The 20,077-nt window shown below is 48.0% G+C and overlaps 1 protein-coding gene across 2 annotated transcripts; it reads right to left on the bottom strand.

The window, feature by feature from the left end:
- Positions 1 to 3,484: 3,484 nt before the first annotated feature.
- mpz (myelin protein zero) lies at positions 3,485 to 19,791 on the bottom strand. 2 transcript variants are annotated; one of them, XM_015346009.2, is made up of 6 exons: positions 19,597 to 19,791; positions 14,686 to 14,849; positions 13,689 to 13,902; positions 12,901 to 13,030; positions 12,278 to 12,332; positions 3,485 to 7,771 (listed from the first exon to the last, which is right to left on the bottom strand). In XM_015346009.2, exons 1-6 carry the CDS (start codon positions 19,640 to 19,642, stop codon positions 7,670 to 7,672), a joined length of 711 nt encoding a protein of 236 aa, XP_015201495.2. In that variant the 5' UTR covers positions 19,643 to 19,791; the 3' UTR covers positions 3,485 to 7,669. The 2 variants fall into 2 exon arrangements, with proteins under 2 accessions (XP_015201495.2, XP_069044566.1); XM_069188465.1 differs by having other exon boundaries at positions 3,485 to 6,315.
- Between the last annotated feature and the right edge of the window lie 286 nt (positions 19,792 to 20,077).

Raw genomic sequence — 20,077 nt, 5'->3', positions numbered from 1 at the left:
CGTTGCGTCATATCCAACGCTATGCGTTATCTTTGCAATGAATGCTACGCTTCGAAAACCTCTAAATAACACCATTAAGTTTGAGTGAATGCCTCTTCTGATACAGTTCATGAGAACCTGCTCACAGCGGCTCAATCGCCACCAACTTTCACTTTAAGCCCGCAGCTACGTAAAAGAGTTGTGAACCAGTAAATGCGGTACTACTGTATCTGGAGATCATCCCCATCTCTGAGCTCAGTGGCAACGTCAAAACGCGCGGAACCAAGATCAGCTTTTAATTTAAGGACCGCATTTATGCTAAGATACACCAGCTGAGGGTACGTAACTTCTAATGCGATTCTCAAGTGCAATTAGTCAAGAGACAAACGAGTACATCAGCCCCGAGTTTGAGTTTAATCATGTATCGTATTGTAGCGGTTTATATCTACTGATAAATGATACCGATTAACACGGAGATTCCTTAGACGAATAAGCGTCGCTATTTCGGTTAATTTATTCGGCTACGTTTATGTCTGCACTACTGTAAATGAGAGCCTTGTGCACTATCAGGTTCTGCACTACTTCCGAAACGTTATGTCTCCTTTTCCTGTCAGCTGGGAATAAACATTTACCTGTTCCACGCAGAAGAGGGTTCTGTACCAGCAAGATTTTAAAAACACACTGTACCAGAACCATTATATGAAAAGAAACATGGCAAACTCAACTTCGCAACGGAATCTACTCAGCTCGATGTAGGAAGAAGACCAGGTCCATTCTCAAGGATCCCAGTCACAAACTGTTTTCCCTCCTACCGTCCGGTAAACCGGTGATTTTGTGATTCTTGCGAGCTCGCAGAAAAGACACTTCATTGCCAGCAACTACTGCTGCACGCTGTATTGTTGTGCATTTGATCAATAAACTTTGATTTGATTTGAATCTTTTGGAAGCAGATAACGATTTTCTAAGACTTTCTAGCGAATCAGTCTTGAGATCAAAGTGCATCCATTTAGCAATTCTCCAGCAAAATACACAAGACCAGATATCCTCATCTTGCAGCGGCAAACCTCCCGTGTACTCAACGTGGAGGAATACGAGTTAATGGCTGAAAACTAAAAAAAAAATAGGGTTGCTTGGGTAATTTTAAACCAACCGGCTAAGAAGTACGTTCATCTAATAGGTAGAAATAGCTGTCATTCAGCGAATTCTGACCAATCAGAAACTTCGAGGAGGATTAAATACTACTACAGGCTTTTTAATTTTTTTGCCGGCCGTGAAGTACAGCTCACAGCTTCTTATCGGTCTGAAAAAAGTACACACCAAAATCATGCAAAAATTGCAATTGCAAAAATAGTCAATTAATTAATTTTGTATAGTTATTGCTTTATTATTTTCGGTTATTGATTTCACATTTTGTGGAAGGAGGAGAAACTCGTTCCAGGTCCTATCTTCATAAAAATGCGTGCACAATTTGTTATGTCTGTTCAATCACTCTCAAATCTTTATCCCAGATAGCAGATATAGTAGAGAAGATCAGGGGAGAGAACCCGCATCCGAGGTGTGCAACAACTTGAGAAATTGACTTACGAAGAAAGACAATAAAAATGTTTGTTGTTTTTTTTTCTGGATGTTATTTTCTAATGTGTAAAGTGTACTGAGTGAGACATAAAACATTTGAAGGTTCATGCAGGATGTCCAAGGGGCGCCATTTAATTCAAGCCCCTAACCGGGCCTGTACTGTGTATACTTTCCAAAATAATTCAAGATATTAAAGGGTACATCCATTCCAGGTGGACACTGACCTTGAGTTTCACTTGGGTGAGGGTGTCTAGAAGGCTAATTAGACAAACGTTGAGTGGGAGTAGCCGATATATATCAGACACGCCCACAGTGTGGAGTGACACTGTATCAGACACGCCCACAGTGGGAGTGACACTGTATCAGACACGCCTGACAGTGGGAGTGACACTGTATCAGACACACCCACAGTGGGAGTGACACTGTATCAGACACACCCACAGTGGGAGTGACACTGTATCAGACACACCCACAGTGGGAGTGACACTGTATCGGACATGCCCACAGTGGGAGTGACACTGTATCAGAAACACCCTCAGTGGGAGTGACACTGTATCAGACACGCCCACGGTGGGAGTGACACTGTATCAGACACACCCACAGTGGGAGTGACACTGTATCAGACACACCCACAGTGGGAGTGACACTGTATCAGACACACCCACAGTGGGAGTGACACTGTATCGGACATGCCCACAGTGGGAGTGACACTGTATCAGAAACACCCTCAGTGGGAGTGACACTGTATCAGACACACCCACAGTGGGAGTGACACTGTATCAGACACACCCACAGTGGGAGTGACACTGTATCGGACATGCCCACAGTGGGAGTGACACTGTATCAGAAACACCCTCAGTGGGAGTGACACTGTATCAGACACGCCCACAGTGGGAGTGACACTGTATCAGACACGCCCACAGTGTGGAGTGACACTGTATCAGACACGCCCACAGTGGGAGTGACATTGTATCAGACACACCTGACAGTGGAGTGACACTGTATCAGACACGTCCACAGTGGAGTGACACTGTATCAGACACGCCCACAGTGGGAGTGACACTGTATCAGACACACCCACAGTGGGAGTGACACTGTATCAGACACGTCCACAGTGGAGTGACACTGTATCAGACACGCCCACAGTGGGAGTGACACTGTATCAGACACACCTGACAGTGGGAGTGACACTGTATCAGACACACCCACAGTGGGAGTGACACTGAATTGGACACGCCCACAGTAAGAGGGGACAGTGTATTAGACACACACAATGGGAGTGACACAGTATCAGACCTGAGGTCCTGACTCTCTGTGGTCATTAAAAATCTGAGGGTGGTTCTTGAAAAGAGTAGGGGTGTCTTTACCCATCATGGCCTCCTAATAACCCCCATCTCTGAACTGGCTTCATCACTCTGCTCTCCTCCCCACTGAGAGCTGCTGTGTGTGAGCAGACTGGAGCTTCATCCAGGTGGGGCCACACATTGGTGTCAGTAGTGGGATTCCCCTGTAAAGCACTTTGAGTGGAGTGTCCAGAAAAATGCTATGTAAGTGAAATGATTCCTATTCTTCTTATTCTTCTTATAAAAGTCTTTACAAAAGTATTCCATCAATACGTAATAAACGTATTTACAATATGTGGATTCTGTCTTCACTGTAATGTAGCATTGTATTGTGTTTTTCATATGATGTGTATGTTCATCATGATTGTTTCTTTCTTTTTCTTCATTGTATTTGTCTCTTTTTGTCTCTCTGTTATTTTGAATGCACTACAAAATATTTCTAAGAACCCCAAGGGCTGGTTTGGCCGTAAAGCTGACTCTGGGTTTGGCCAATGATCTGATCGGAATGAGAGACTACCTAAAAATCCAATATGTGCCTCATTGCAACAAACTGTGAGGTCAACAAGCAACACAGGAAACTCGAAACCTAATAGTTCATCCTTTTGTATTTATTTTTTTTTCCACATTACAAGTTTCTTTTTTTTATTTTACAACAATTGCAGAAAAGACAGAAAAGGGGGGGAGGGGGGAGGGGTTAGTACTGTCCCAGGACAGGACAAAAAAAATGTTATTAATGATTTTTAACGTGTTTTAACAATCCACATCTCCGTTATTTCTAATGGAAAAAGGAAACGTTCACAAAAGAAAAAAAAAATCGCAAAATGGTTTCAAGACACTTAAAGGCTTTTTATATGTATTATCTCAGGACCTCAGGAATCCTTCAGGCTGGTCTGTGACTCATCATTGCAACAAATATAAAACCCCTTTAAGAAAAACAAAGAAGTTGTGCATTTGGGGAATAAGCGATAGCTGACAGCTTGAGCCCGAGGAATCCGTGAAAAAATATGCTATTTTTCATAATTTGTCGGCTGACGAGTGTATGTGTTGGGGCTGTATTCGCAACTCACAAGAACGATTCGTGATTCTCTGAGAGGGGGTCTCTGAGCACCAAGACGGTCTGCCAAGACAGGCCCAGTAGAGGGCGCCAGCACAGCACCTGCTCATCCTGCAGCAGCTCTTAATGGCTCTCGATAATCTGCTTTGAAAAAGGCGATAACCTTAGTCCAAGCAAACTAGATACACTATTAAAAAAAAAACAGGAGAAGCTAAGAAGGTCTTTATTAATCATTGCTTCGGTGTTTCAAGGTTCCATTAAGTCCTTAATGCTGGCCAATCTGTTTTCTATCCTTTCAGTTTCCCCACAGCACTCACAGCTGTCAGCTATCAGCTATTCCGCTGTGCTTTTTCAATGAGGAAAACAGTGGAAATGTTGGTGTGTGGATCACTCACAAAACCAAGCCTCAGGGATCCTGTCTTACAGTCACAAAAAAGAGGATACAGAAATAATATCTGTCTTCTTTATTATTATTTTCTGTATAACCAGGTAAAACATAGGCCTATAATTAAGTTTATTTTAACATGCATTTCTACGTACACACCCGGCAGAGAGCTAGCACAAATTAGAATTTCAACACTTTTACTTGCTGCATTTTACAGTGCAGTGTTGGTCTAAAGTTTACAAAAATAATTCGCAGAGCCTCGTGCAGAGAGTTTTGCTTGGCTCAGTGCATCATGGGAAAAGAGCAGAAGTTTGTGAAGTCTTCTGGGGCGGTGGGAGAGGGACCGACTTTTTCAGGGCTGCACGTTAAGGTGATCCAGCCGAGACAGAGTCCAGAAAGGGGCTTGTCTCCCAGATCGAAAGGTCAAAGGTCGAAGGTGGGAAGGTGGGGGCCAAACCGGCAAGTCGCCAAGGAGACCGAACGAAGAAGGAGTGCCAGGCGGCAGGGCTTTCCTTAAAGCTGTCTGACTGGCCGTGCTGGGTGGGTGGGGTGGTGGGGGGGAGTCAGACATCTTAAGTTTTTATGACCCCGGCTGCCTTTCTCTTGAGTTTAACGTAAACACCAAGTTTGTTCTGGTTTTCCCTCCCAGCCTCCGATTCGTTTTCCGCGCGACTTCATTCGGCTTTCCGTCGCTCGAGAAAACAAGCCGCGAGCGGTGTCTGCTGGAGAACGGGTTGCCCCAGAGATCCGCCTGTTCGGAAGCACGGCGTTTCTGGGCAAATCTACACGACCGCTTCCGGCTCCGCTACACCTGGAAGCTTGAGGAAAAGCCGGCTGAGGAAACTGCGGGGTTCCACCAAAATCCCGGAAAGCCGCGATTTCGTGAACGGCATGATGTTAGAAAGGTTTGCTTTGGCTTTTCAGGGTGCGGCAGAGAGACGGTTCCGGCACCACAAGCTGGCAGCACAAGCTATGGGCCAATGTTGAGGAGGGGGAGGAGGATGAAGAAGATGAGCCTGAGTGCCGCTCGCTCCTCCAGCCAAATGACTAACAACAATTTAAAATGGCGGCTCGTTATTTACCCAGTAGGGTGCGAGGGATTTAAGAAGCAATATTTGTCTTGTCCCATGAACGGCGTGAGAGAGATTTCTGCCATGCTTCCCAGATTCCCAGAGTCGGACCCAATTCCCTTTAAGTCATTCCAGTCTGTGTTCCTTAAATATGCGCTTCAAGTAAACTGCAACCGACCGAAACGACAGAGCCCCCCAACTCCCCATGAGCGAAGCTCATCGTCGTGAGAGTCGCTCGTTTCACATGGACCTGGATGCTAAAACGTCTCGTCAGGATGTAATAGCTCCATTGGTGTGCCACATGCTATCCCGACAATTGGATTTTTGGGGGGGTCGTGGGATGCTAGGGATGTTCAGACCCTTTATCAATTAGGAGGAAACAGGACAGGAAGTTAGAGTCAGTGACTGGGGTTGGACGTGCAGCTTTTAGAAGAAACGATAGACAGGAAGAAATAAGAGGCTTGTAACGCACAAAGAGTCTTTACAAATTAGACAACCTCACACCACTGCAGCTACAAGTTAAGGATCTAAAGTATTTACTTTAGTAAAGTTCGCACCATGAAACCGATCTTCAATTTACACATTTAAGTACAGCTCTGAGAGTCAGATACATATGTAGCAACCAACATTTCTATTTAATGCGGATGTTAACGTGGTTTAAAAGCGTTAACTTTTTAAGTGCTTTTTTTGTTCCTGTGACATTGGTTGTAAATGGAAAAGACAGGTAAATCACGACATGGTCTCAATATTGAACTTCATCAATGAGAGCCGCTCATTAATTTATGTGCCGAGAAGAGAAACAAACAGTAAGGTTGCAGGTGTATCCCCCGTAAAACAGGTTCAATTACTGGTTTCATAGAAACAGCTGTCTGCTGCCATTTAGTTCATAGCGATATTGACTTAAAATATCTTGCCAGGATGGGTTGAATGAAGCACAGGAGAGAAAGAGACAGAGAGACAGAGAGGGGGAAAGGAAAAAGAGAATTAGTGCCGGAAAAACATGCAAATGTAAAAGGCTTTACAGATAAAGGTCTGCACAAACCTAATTGAACAAGACATTTCGTTGAGCAGATAATCCTTTAACATTTGGGAAATTTAGCCTTAGGACACAAGTCTATCTGTAAATTTGTTTAGCAAAATGAAACAAGCGAGAAAAACAACATTGTTAAAGCACATATAGCATACAGCTTGTCCTGAAATCAACCAATCACTCGATCAATCAGTCCACCAATGGCTCAATCAATCAGTAAACTTGCAAAATCGAGGTTCTGAACCTACAGAGCACTGGAAGTGTATTGTGGATTATAGCACTTGAGGCGCATGTTTTGCATTCAGTGATCTATCAGCTCATGACTACAATCCTACAGGGCAGTGTCTTAGCCTTGCACAAAATGGGATTTCTGGGAGTGTAACCGAAACCGTTTTTTATGTTTTTTTTAACTAAAAGGCTGCTTGTTTGCATTTGGTAAATATCCGCCATGACACACTGGGGCAGTAATTCTGCAAATGGAGGGTATTTTATGTAACTTGGGCCAAAATCGTATCTCATTTTCTTCCTCCCCCCGACCTCCCCCTTTTTTTAAAATAAACCGAAGCACGTGAGGGACTCGAAACGGGCCGCAAAATCGCCTCTCGTGACAGTTGTCGGATTGATCGCACCGAGACCGTTTTTTTATAAGCCGGTGTTTGAAGTCGTGGATAACGATTTTAAAGGGCGGGAAAATGGTGAACGTGCCCGTTCTCCGAGATAGCCGTTTTGGTCGGACGCACGGTTCAACTTTTTTGCCGCTGCCCGGTCCCTGGGTTCTTCGTGATGATGTTTGGGGAAGCCCTCAAACACAGAGATGAACCCGGAAAACAGAACAACAGACGCTTGGTGTTTACGGTTAAACTCTCTCCTGGCGGGAACGGTCGCGTTCTCCTCCGACCTGGGCGGCTAGCCGTTGTTCTTGGGGCTGAGCTTGTTGGAGAGCTGCGAGAGGAAGCTAGAGGATTTCTTGGGGATCTCTGGGGGCTGTTCGCCTTTTCCCTCCTGGCCCTCGCCCGGGGCCGTCTTCCCGTCTCCCGTGAGCTCCAGCTCGATGGTCATGACCACCCGGGAACTCTTGGGAGACTTGGGCGACCTGCTCCCGTCCTCTCCCGCCCCCTCCCCCTCCCTCGCCCTCTCGCGCTTCTCTCGTTCTTTCCTCTCCCGCCTGCTCTCTTTTTTCTTGGTGCCAATTTGGTCCCTTTGCTCTGTTGCTAGCTCTCTGCTCGCCGTATCCTATTTTTTATCCTTCCTCGAGTCCCCCGACTTCTTCTTCTCCGAGCCGACCCCCTTCAGCAGCTTACTGGACTGATCCAGCGTGGCGTACAGCACTGGTCCCTGTGGGGGGGGGGGGAACAGAATCGGATCACTCAAACAGTCCGCCGGGAGCACTGGAACAGCAGGCGGTCAGTTAGTCAATGTGGCTAAAAGGGGGAGGGGGGGGGGGTAGAGAACTGATCAGAGTTGCCAACTCTAGCGACAGGAAGTGCCTTCGGATCCCGCCTCGGACCCAGCAGGAGATCGGCCCAACTCCCGAGAGCTGGGTTCAGGAGCAGGGAAGGGGCTTTGGGATGCAGGATGGAATCAGAGGCAGGCACCCAGACGAGGATACATAGCACGTACCTCCCTCTGAAATCTACTGGCCAGACTTTAAAGAACATCCCAGCTCGGGTCAGACTTGGCAGACTTGGCAGAGCTGGAGGAATCACCACAGTGTCGGGTGAGCATCTTTGATTTCGCTCTGCTCTGGAGATAAATGCGCCAGATCTGCCATCGGTCGCTTGGGCCCATTGGCGAACAGGAAAATTACCAAAAAGAGGTTTGATCGACTGACAGAAATCACTGGGTTGGCAACACTGGAATCACTCTCCAAGAACAGGATCTCCTACGGTCACACGCGGCATCCTGCAAACGAGTAACTGGGAAGAAAAGTCTTTAAAAAATAGCAGAGAGGAAGAGGTAGAGATGTTTTCATTATGATTCACACACCAGAAGAAGGCTCCACAGCTGAAACGTTGTGTTTCTTTTCAGCCTGGAATAAACCTATTCCTTTGCAGCCTACAGTACGCAGGCTGACACAGCTGCCTACTTGAATGCTCCTCCTAGAGTGGTTTTGTTAAGGAAACTGTGCTGATGGCTGGACCTGTCCACACGAATCAAAGTCTTTAAAACCGAGGTGGGCAGGCCTGGTCTCGGAGGGCCAGGTGTGTCTGCATGTTTTCTAGGTCTCTTCAGAGCAGCAGCTCCTGAAGAGCAGGACTGGTCCCAGCAAGCCATTACAAAGCCAGACCCACTGGCCCTTCAGGACAAGTACAGCGCAAACTTGCTTTAACCAAGCAGGCAAGGATGAGGAAGTGGGACTTTCAAAATGAATTTAGCCAGCACAGCAGGGCAGCACTGGTGGAATGTACAAGGATCTGAGGATCACCCCTCTAATACCCAATTTCAGGAATCTTCCAAGTCGTGGCAATCCCAGTGCCAGAATTAAAGCTCATTTGGAATACATGTATGTCCCCCATAAAGGAGATTCTTCCCTCCTTGGTGGAAACTAGTTTTGCAGGACCTATTTCCTATGGATCTATACAGATATAGACAATGGGGACAATTCGGTCAGTCCTACATGATTCAGGCAGCAGCTCTAACATTGATAACCTAGAAGGAGAGACACCAAGGGTGAGGTCAATGGAAAGCAAAGTGCCAACTAGATCAGAGGTTCCCAAAATGTCCTGATTGGGGTGTAAAAAACAAAGCTGCCCCCCACTCCCTTCCTGCCCTCCCCCTCCCACCTTTAAAAAGCGACATTCTTAAAAAAGCATGTCATCATGAACACGACTCACAATTACCTTGAGAAAGAAAACTGAACCAGTTAGCGCGAACAAAGGACGACTGTCAAGGAGAACAAGGCCGGTTATTGAAAACTGAAGTGCTGATTTGTCTTGTGGTGAGGGGAAGTTGATGTTCTGCCAGGCTGTGCCTGGGACACATCTGTCTCTCTAGGGATCATCCCGGCTGTTCCCACAGGCTCCCATTTTGGGAAACTTTGACCTAGGTCACACTGAGCGTCTCGTCCGTGCCGAGGGACACGAACTCTGTTAGAAATGAGATGAGGGTGATGGGGGACAGGCTGAGGTAGATCAGGGGTGAGCAGGAGAGCTGGACTGTCAGAACACTTTGACCCTTTCCGAACCACACGGAGCTCCCAACCCGCGTCTTTCCCAGCCCGGAACGGCACAAAGAAGCCGGAACGTGTTGGGCCAATCGTCTGGGACTTCAAAGAGTCCCGGGGCTAAATTTGAACATTTTTCAACAGGTTCGTTTCTCCTTGTTTTCGTCTGGGCGAACTCAATGCAAAGGGAATGCTTCCCAAACACCGCTGGGAGCTGACGTAACGCTCGGTTGGGAAGCATCCCGGTGGAGTCCCGCTCGGATCCCAAGAATCCTACTTGTGGGACCAGCTGAATTAATGGTTCCATGACTCCCAACTGACTCCAAGACTAAAAGGCCATTCAGTCGTGGTCCTAGTCAGGAATTTACGGCACTTAAGCAGGACATCGTGGAAGCCGTAACGTGGGATTTGCCATAAAAGCGGATGCTCAGGAACATCCTTCCCTGTCGCCAGTTAGGTCAGAGCACAGGTTCACTGAGCGAGGGTGCGGACAGGCCGGGAGGGAGCAGGGAGAGTGGCCGGGAGGGTTAGTGCACATCGAAGACCGGGATCGTTCATGCAGACACAGACAGAGACGCAGACGGACTCTCCGATCCCGAAGAGCTCCGAGGAGCAACATCCCACGCGACTACAATTTCCTCCCACTCTCCCGGCATGCGCTGGGATGGGAGGGAGAGTCTGGGTTTTTTTTTTTCGGGGGGTGGGGGGTTGTGTGTTTTTCCCGACCGATGGGTGCCGTCTTTCCCCGGTGGGTGCTGTCTGGACGAACGCAGCCTCTCTGCTCTTTCCCTCGTGACCCTCGGCGGTCCCTGACCTCCGAAAACCACGCGCAAGTGAAGGGGGTGGGGGAGAGGAATGGGGGTTGGTGGGGGGGAAGGAAATGAAGGCGAAAGAAGATTTGCGCCCGTACCTAGCCGAATTTGATTTTTCGAGCCCGGCAAATTATTCCTCGGACGCGGCCGACTCCTGGAAGACAGAGACGACCCCCAATGACATTCCGCCAACGACGTGCCTGGAGTGCCGTTTCGCCTCACTGTGTTCAACCCCCCCCCTTGACAGAAGCTCCTGTGTCTCCCCTGTGCGTTCGGCTCCGGATGAACGAGTCCCTCAAACGCCAACCACAGCTATTACAGTTCTGTTTTATCCAGAGTTTTATCCAGAACTTCAAACACTCTGTCACAAAAGCTCTTTAGGTTCAGGTGGCGAGAGCAACAACGCGGCCCCGTTCTCTCTATAGCGTCGGCGAGGCTGTGGGGGAGTGTCCCCCTATAGTGCGGTTGACAAGAAGGATCTGAACAGGACGAAGGACAATCGCTTTCTCTCTGCCCTTTGACAGTGCTGTGTTTATTTTACTCTTTTTTTTTTCATATCTGCGTCGCCGACAGAAACAAAATCTCTTCTTTTAAGCATGTGCAGATCTGTCACACTGAAGGAGTACCGGTTTAAGGGCACGGGCAATCAGTGCGCTATATTTGAGAGTGAAGGTGTCCTGTGCAATTATAGGGGCTTGAGGGGCTTGACTTTTGGGGGGTCAATTTGAGTGGTCTGGTGCAGTTGTGGGGATTCCTGTAAGAGTAGTACAGTGCGTAAAGATTATGTATGGGTCGATTTATGTTACGGAATGATTTTTTGATATTTTTAATGCTATGTTTACTTCCACTGTTTTTTTTTTCCTTTTTTATAAGGATTTTTTTCTCCTTTTTGATAACTTTCTGCAGATGTAAAACATAGCTGCTTGAATGCAAAACACATTTCGGTGCAATCTGACACTGAAGTATTATTCCTATTGTATTTCAAGGAAAATGCATGGACCTGCCTCCCCATTCAGAACATTCTTGGGCTGAAAACGTTTGCAGAAATTGTCGAAATACAGAATATGTTTTCTCTTTTTTGGAGACCATTTCTTTGGATGTTATATCTGGTTTTATAATTTGGTATGCGTGACATCTTGATATTATATCTGGATGCAAAACAAAGACAAAGAAATCTGATGGGCCAGAAGGAAAAATATTTTTCCAGTGAGGAGCTGTGAATGGGTGAGACCTAACGTTTTGGCTGCTCTTTGCCTCTTTCAGCATCGAGTTAACTTCTACTTGTTCCACTCTCCCAAAAAAAAAATAGCTTAGTTATCTCTAATCCTGAGTTTTAGGAGTTTGAGAAAATTCAGATCACAGGTGTGATTCATTGTTACTTCCAAATCTTATAACCTTACGAGCTTGTTTGTTGGCAATAAAACATTTTTTGTTCCTTTTTTATAAGAAAATATCAGACATTATCCTGATTTTGGTAATATAGTGATTTTTACGGTAGATTAAAATGACAGAGAAACCACACATTGTAAGGAGACACTCTAATTGAAGCTGAGGTTTTTTTTTTTAAGGGGAACATATTTAGGCTGGGGATGAGGTGTCAGGGGGGGATGATATAAAGGGGGCGCACAGGAACACATGAGGGGGAAAGTTAAGGGAGGACACACCAAAGCACGCTGAAAAGGCTAACTTGAGTTCAGCTTTCCAAACCAGAACAAATCCACAAAACCATAACATTCAGTGTACTAGAACTGTGAAGAGCTCCTGTGACGCGCTATGGGATATCTGTATGCAAAGGCTCTAATGGGCTTCCTTGAACTTGAAATTTAACAAGGTGGTGTTTGTGACCTCCACCTACGGAGAACTTACCTGTCTCTGTTGTGAGCCCTCTTTGCCTTTGCCTTTCTTTCCCTTCTCAAGTTTGCTGGAATTAAGAAAAAAAAAACACGAGAATAATCAAATTCACTCAGCTGTGTGCAGATAGGATTCTAAACATGTGTGGTTTTTATTTTTTGGGCCCAGAGCAGGAGTTTGTCCAACTGTTGAAACGTACAAAGACACAGGAGACGATGAGGATAAAAGCTCTTTTACAAAATGAAATTAAACGAAATACAGGGTAGCAAAACATTTCACAAGTGGAATATATTTATAAAACGGATAAAGTGGTAATGAAGTGGAGTGGATGTGATAATAGCCCACTTCTACTGGAGAATCATTGCAGGATAATCTTCCTAAATCTGACCATCGCCTGAACCATATCCTTAACCCCAGCTCTAGAGCTATCAGCTGATGGTGGCTTGTTTCGTTACTGTACATTATAAAGGATTAAACAACTAACTTATTATTCATTTCTAAATAAACAAGAGTGCAACCAGAATCTCTGGGGAACCTGGGACACACAGTATGACCAGCATTTGATTTGGTTGTGTTCCTGTTGGAAGGTGTGCCAGAGGGTGCCGAAGAGCAGCAGGCGCAGAGGGTGGCAGACTGACCTCACACTGAGGTTGAAGACCCTCCTCGCCACCAGGAACCTCATTAGGTAGTAGATGGCCACCACCAGGATGAGGAGCCCCAGGACTGAGCCGATGATTGCTCCGGTAATGACTCCAGCTCGGACAGGCACTGCAGGCAGAGCACACAGAGAGAGAGAGAGAGAGAGAGAGAGGTCAGGGACAATCCTGGCTCCAGCACAGGGCTGTGTGGGGGACCTCCAGGCCAAGACATTGACCATAACAATGCAGGGCAAGATTCTGGGCACGACAAGACGCTATCTGGACAAGACAAGATATCAGCTGTACCAGTCCAGAGAAAACAAGATGTCATCTGCACCAGTCCAGGGCAAGACAAGCTGTCAGCTGTACCAGTCCAGGGAAAACAAGATGTCATCTGCACCAGTCCAGGGCAGGACAAGCTGTCAGCTGTATCAGTCCAGGACAAGGTAATATATCAACTGTACCCGTCCAGGACACAACAAGAAGTCAACTGCACTAGTTCAGACCAAGACAAGATGCCATCTGTACCAGTCCAGGACAAGACAAGCTGTCAGCTGCACCAGTCCAGGGCAGGACAAGCTGACAGCTGTACCAGTCCAGGGCAGGACAAGCTGACACCTGTACCAGTCCAGGACAAGTCTAACACCTGGTTAGCGAGGTGAAACTGACTGACTGAGTTTCAATGTCACTTAGGACTTTGTGCACATTGTCGGCCCTTAAGCTCCTTCTGGGCGAAGGCTGAGACCCCCTTCCTTGCTCGCAGGGAGCAGTGGAGGGACGGCGGTCACCTTTGTCGTAGACCAGGAGCCTCACGTTGGAGGGTCTCCCCACTATGTCTGGGGGGTTCTTGGCGTCGCAGGTGAAGGTGCCGTTGTCACTGTAGTCCAGGTTCCGGATCAGGATGGAGCCGTCTCTCCGGCGGGGATTCCCAATGAACTCCAGGCGGTCTCTGAAGGGTCCCTTGTTGTCCACGTAGGGCATGCCTCCAGTGTAGTGGAAGATCTGAAAGAGCACGCAGGGCAGAGTCAGGAGGCAGCGGGGTCGGAGACTGGGTCTGCCACCATTCAGGCTGACTCTACTGCAGACACACCTCACTCTGCCAAAGAGCTGTCTTCCTCTCTCTCGCCTGTGTGTCCACTCTCACTGTTCCGTCCTCTGTCCTCCTGTCATTTATGTCCCTGCTGTCTTCCTCTCTCTCTCGCCTGTGTGTCCATTCTCACTGCTCTGTCCTCTGTTCTGTGATTTATGTCCCTGCTGTCTTCCTCTCTCTCACCCATGTGTCCATTCTCACCTGTTCTGTCCTTTGTCCTCTGTTCTGCGATTTAAATCCGTGCTGTCTTCCTCTCTCTCACCTGAGATGTATATCCCTGTCCAGAATGTCCAAAATGAGGCTGCTGACATGCACCCTTTCAAGGCCAAACCCATCCTCTGGCCCCTTTTAGCCCTGATCTGCTGCTTTGGGAATCTAAAGAGCAGGAGTCAGGAGAAACTGGACCTTTTGTCAAACTATAGCATAACAAGCCAAGGGTGCTGATCTTTCCCCCCTCCGCCATCTCTGTCACTTACGAGTCTTGCATAAAGCACATTCCTTTCTTGAGGACTCCCTTTGACTAATCAAGTCCAATCGCTTCCCCTCAGCTCCCAGGTTCAAGCTCTCCCCTATTCCCTTGCTCAGCAGTTGGTTCTGCTGCTCGTGTTAATGTGTTCTGCATGTTTGTGTGTGTGTGTGTTCTGTGTGCCGTCTGCTGCTGAAGGACACCCTGCCCCCCCTCTCTGACGCCTCACCGAGATGCTGTCCCGGGAGCCATCGGGCCGGTAGCTCCAGGAGAAGGTGACGTCCTCGGAGGTCCAGCGCCAGGAGAAGAAGGAGCAGTAGAGGCGCACCTCGGAGCCCACCAGGGCGTGCCGGTCCCAGCCTGTGTAGATCACGATGGCCTCGGACTGGGGGGCTGGTGGGAGGAGAACCAGAGAGACAGGGGATGAAACAGATGACAGCCTGAATGAAAGCGCCTCCGTTTTGGGAACGGATCTCCTCTGATCCCTGGCGTGGTCAGATCAGATCACTTTATTGGCTCTATACAATCTCTTGCATTAGGAATTTGTCTTTTCACAGACCCCAGCTCACTCTCCATGAGACACACAGACAGGGAGAGAGGAGCTGGGGGTCAGAGCGCAGGGTCAGCCATTTATACAGCGCCCCTGGAGCAGTTGGGGTGAAGGGCCTTGCTCAGGGGCCCAACGGAGTAGGTTTCCTCTGCCAGCTGTGGGATTTGAACCAGCAACCTTCCAGCCACAGGCACAGATCCTTAGCCACAGAGCCACCACTCTGCCCAGGCCTGAATACCCATCATGCTGCTGCCAAACCACACTGTAATACCGCACCGTCAATACTGCACTACAGGTCAGACAACCGTCCGACATCAATAGCACACTACTGCTATTCATTGATTACAGCTCTGCCTTTAACACTATTGTTCCATCCAGACTGGTCACCAAGCTTAATGATCTGGGTATCAGCTCTGTTGTCTGATCTGGGTGTCTCTCTGCAGCTGGAGTCTGGATTCCTAACTGGCAGACCACAGACTGTGAGGGACGATGGAAAGCTTTCTTCCCCGCTGACCGCTGATATAGGTGTCCCTCAGGGCTGTGTGCTTGGTCCCCTGCTGCTCTCCTTGTTTACCCACGACTGTGAGGCCAGACGCAGCTCCAGCTCCATCTGCAGGTGTGCTGAGGACACTGCAGTACCATCATCAGCCGAATCGCCAGTCAGGATGAGACGGCCTACGGGGATGAGGTCAGGACCCTGGTGGAGTGGTGCACTGACAATCATCTCTTTTCCTCAATGTCAACCAAACCTGGAGCTGTCCACCGATTTCAGAAAGCAGGGTGGGGACGACACGCCTATTCACATCAACGGGATGGCTGTTGAGATGCTTCGCAGCCTCCGGTTCCTGGGTACCTTCATCGCTAACGATTTAATGGGGTCCCAGCATGTAACTGGAGCTACAGAGAAGGCCCAACAGTGCCTTTACTTTCTCAGACAGTTGAAAAAGTCCTCATCCTTCATATCCTCAATGTGGACGCAGCAAAATGAGGAACTACTCATGCCCTCACTACTACCTCACTACTACCATGCCCAGTCGAAGTGCTCAATTGGAGTAATGGTGCCAGCAGTGCATATTGTGATGTGATGGGGTGATGTGTCATTTTATGGGCTTAGTGAAATTGGGGGGGGGTTGTAAATTTAAAAGATTCTCCGGTAGTTGTGTGGACTCCTGTAGGAATGGTGTGAAATGATTATGTACTGGTATGGATACAGTGTTAATGCCCCTGGAGCAGCTGGGGTTAAGGGCCTTATTATTATTATTATTATGTCAATTTTCCAGTTTTCGAATGCCATGCAATGAATGTTGCCTTGGTTTGGAATCGTTCCCACAGACTGGAGAAGCCCTTTGCTCGGCCCTGAGTTCTCCTCTGAAGTACCGTGTATCTGTTTGTGTTTAGATACAGGTGGGCTGTTATCCTGACAGAGACCCTGCTGGAAACTGGCACAGGGCTTTTCCCAGAATAGGAACAGCTGGATGTCTGTAAGTGAATGATACTCCCATCCTCCATTTCCTGACAGCGCCATTCAATTCAGGGCTGCACGGGCGCAAGGCAGGGTACACCCTGAGTGGGACACCAGTTCATCGCTGGGCACACACACACAGACACACACACCCTGGACAGGACACCAGTCCATCACAGGACACACACACACACACACACACACACACACACACACACACACACACACACACACACACACACACACACACACACACACAGCAGACACACACACCCTAGACAGGACACAAGTCCATCGCTGGGCACACACACACAGACACACACCCTGGACAGGACACCAGTCCATCACAGGACACACACACACACACACACACACACACACACACACACACACACACACACACACACACACACACACCTAGGCAGGATACCAGTCCATCGGTGGGCACACACACTCACAGACATAGACACACACAACAGAGCCAATTTTCCCAGAAAACAATTAAACGACCAGTATGTTTCTTGAGGAAACCCACACGAACCAGGGGAGAACATGCAAACTCCACACAGACAGCACCTCAGGTCCAGAATCAAGCCCAGGGCTGCAAGACAGCAGTGCAAACCACTGCCCCATCGTGCCACTCTCCGTATTATTCATGCAGGATGATATATACAACACTATATTGTACATGTAGAATTATGACATATATAAAAACAATACAGTATTCTACGTACTGTATTATACAAACAGTACAGCATTATACAAACACATTGATACATACAGAACTGTATTATTCATGCCATATTGTACATACAATACAGTATTCTACATACTGTATTATACATGCACAGTATTCTACCTGCTGTATTATATATTCAGAATTATACATACAGTACAGTTTTATACATGCAGGATGATACAGTATTGTATTCTGTGTACTGTATTATATATATATAAAAAGTGTGGTATTATATATACAGTAATGTATTCTTTGTATATACAGTATGTTTATGTTATGCAGTATACCCTGCTCTGATCAGTACTGCAGATTATTAAAGCCAGTCTGTCCCTCTTTCACCTTCTGCACCAACTCCTACAAACTGGTCCTGGCCACATGCCCAAACTCCTCTCATCTCTGCCCCAGCGTGGGCAGCCCCAGCCCCTCTCCCAGCTCGAGCACGTTTGCCCTGGGCAGTTTAACCCAGGAAAGCTGCACCCTCTATTGAGCCAGATCGGCATTACATATGCATGCCTCACCCACAGAGTACAGCTCTGCATACCAGGAATCTGTCATGTCATTTGCCAAACCTCTTTATACCCTACGGTGTTGCGGGAAGCCGGAACCTACCCGGCAAGCAACGAGCTCAAGGCAGGGTACACCCTGGATGGGACGCAGGTCCATCGCAGGGCAAGTGCAAGCCAATCATACATGAAGACAATTTGGAGGCCACTTTAAAGGCCGAGGGGGGAAATTTGGCCCGGACACCGGGATAACTCCCTACTCTTATTGAGGAATGCTCAGCGATCTTTAATGACCACTGAGAGTCAGGACCTCAGTTTAACGTCTCATCCGAAAGACGGCGTCCACTACAGTCTAGTGTCCCCGCCACTATACTGGGGCATTAGGACCCACACAGACCACAGGGTGAGCGCCCCCAGCTGGTTCCACTAACACCTCTTCCAGCAGCAGCCTCAGCTTTCCCAGGAGTCTCCCCTCCAGGTACTGGCCAGGCTCACACTGCTGAGCTCCAGTGGGGCTGCCAGTGCTGAGCTGGAGGGTGATATGGCTGCTGGCTATCAGGAATAGTTCCACATGAATTCATATTTCAGAATGTAAAACTCTCAAACATTGAGCATTCATGTACTGGCAGAACCATCCTATTTTTTAATCATGATTTGAACCTTTATTACGAAGCATCAATAAGCAGGTCATCAATATTTAAAAAAAAAATTATCTAAAACAGAATATTGAGAAAAAACAAAGCAGAGCAAGACTGGACCTGAACCACCAGACCAGCTGTCCTCCTGGTGTAACAAGACTGGACCAGAACCACCGGACCAGCTGTCCCCCTGGTGTAACAAGACTGGACCTGAACCATTGGACCAGCTGTCCTCCTGGACTAAGAAGACTGGACCTGAACCTCCAGACCAGCTGTCCTCCTGGTGTAACAAGACTGGACCTGAACCACTGGACCAGCTGTCCTTCAGCCAATAATACAGATTAGGTAATAACACAACAGGTTAGAATCCAAACCTATTTAAATCAGATTGACATTCCATCATTATAAACTGGCAAGGTGAAGACATCAGCCTTAACAACAAGATCACTTCTAATTATAAGAAAATACCTTCAGGATTTTTCAGAAGATTACCTAGTCTACCAGTAACCTAGGCAAAAAAAACTATTTCACACACACATTGTGTGAGTGTCTGTGGCTTTTGCTATTTTTTTATTGTCTGTTCTTGATTTGTTTTCTTGGTTTCCTCTTGTTTCATTTGATCGTCCACCAAGCGTTTCGCGTAACGGCAAACCTTCGTGGAGAGGACTGTTTTAAAAGGCACATCCGAAAACGGACAATAAAGAATAAAGTTTGACACTGATACGTGGCCCAGGCAGGCATGCCGAAGACTTGCAGTTCTCTGACTGAATGATGGTGAAGAACGCATATCGCATGATTAAGATTGCACATGAATAACATTAAAACAAACTGTGAGCCTTCTGGAAAGTTGTTTTTTTTTTTCTGCGGCTCAGGTTAGAAAACATTTTTGTTTCTGCACTTGTCCCCTTAGAACGTTTTTTCCTGTAGTTAACCAGGGTGCAAGCCACAAGGAGCTGCAGTAAAGCCCAGCGAGGTCTGGTAAACCTTTAAACACTGAAACACTGGGGCAGAGCGCACCAAAATCATCAACAGCACACGCGAAAACAGCACCAATCTCTGAAAGAATAACTACAGGCAGGTTTTGTCCAGACACAGAGGCAGATATTTCTCAAGAGCAGGCTGCAGGTGCGAGCTGCCACAGAGCCCGGTCCTGCAGACCGGGGAGCCAGCGTCCAGGATGCAGGAGGAGACGACGAACACGAACACCCCCCCCGCCAGACATCACCGGCCCCCGATCGAGCCCCTTACCTAACCCCAGCACCGCGACGCAAGCCACTGCCAAAACGCCCAACATCTCGTCCCGGAAGACCCAAAAAACCAGGGAGTCTGCAGCTGCTGTTGCCCCCCGCAGAGTTCTCTCAAGCAGGCAGAGCCAGGGGCAGAGGAGAGGGGAGAGTGTGAGAGCCGGCGACGCTCAGAGGAGACTGCAGGTCCTTCCAGCCTCCTGCCCTGCTCCCAGGGTCTATATACTGGGCCACACCCCTCCGGCTCCTCCCCCTCTCCCCTCCTCCAGCCCTGCTTCTTCCTCTCTCCCGCCTCATCCCTGGAATTTTTTTTTTCCCCCCAGCGCCAGGGCGAAGGTGTTTACAGAGCCGGAACCGGTGCATGCTGGGAAGGCGGCCCAGCCTGCACCTCACCTGATTCTCCCCGAGGCGCTGACGTGACCTGGGGGCCCTCCGATTTACTGACAGGAGACGGGACGGGACGGGACAGGGGTTCCATCTGCTTC

This window comes from Lepisosteus oculatus, chromosome 4, assembly GCF_040954835.1.
Source record: "Lepisosteus oculatus isolate fLepOcu1 chromosome 4, fLepOcu1.hap2, whole genome shotgun sequence".
In the NCBI taxonomy this organism is placed as follows: Eukaryota; Metazoa; Chordata; class Actinopteri; order Semionotiformes; family Lepisosteidae; genus Lepisosteus; species Lepisosteus oculatus.
Note: the sequence above shows the minus strand (reverse complement) of the source record. Positions and strands in the feature narration are given on the sequence as shown.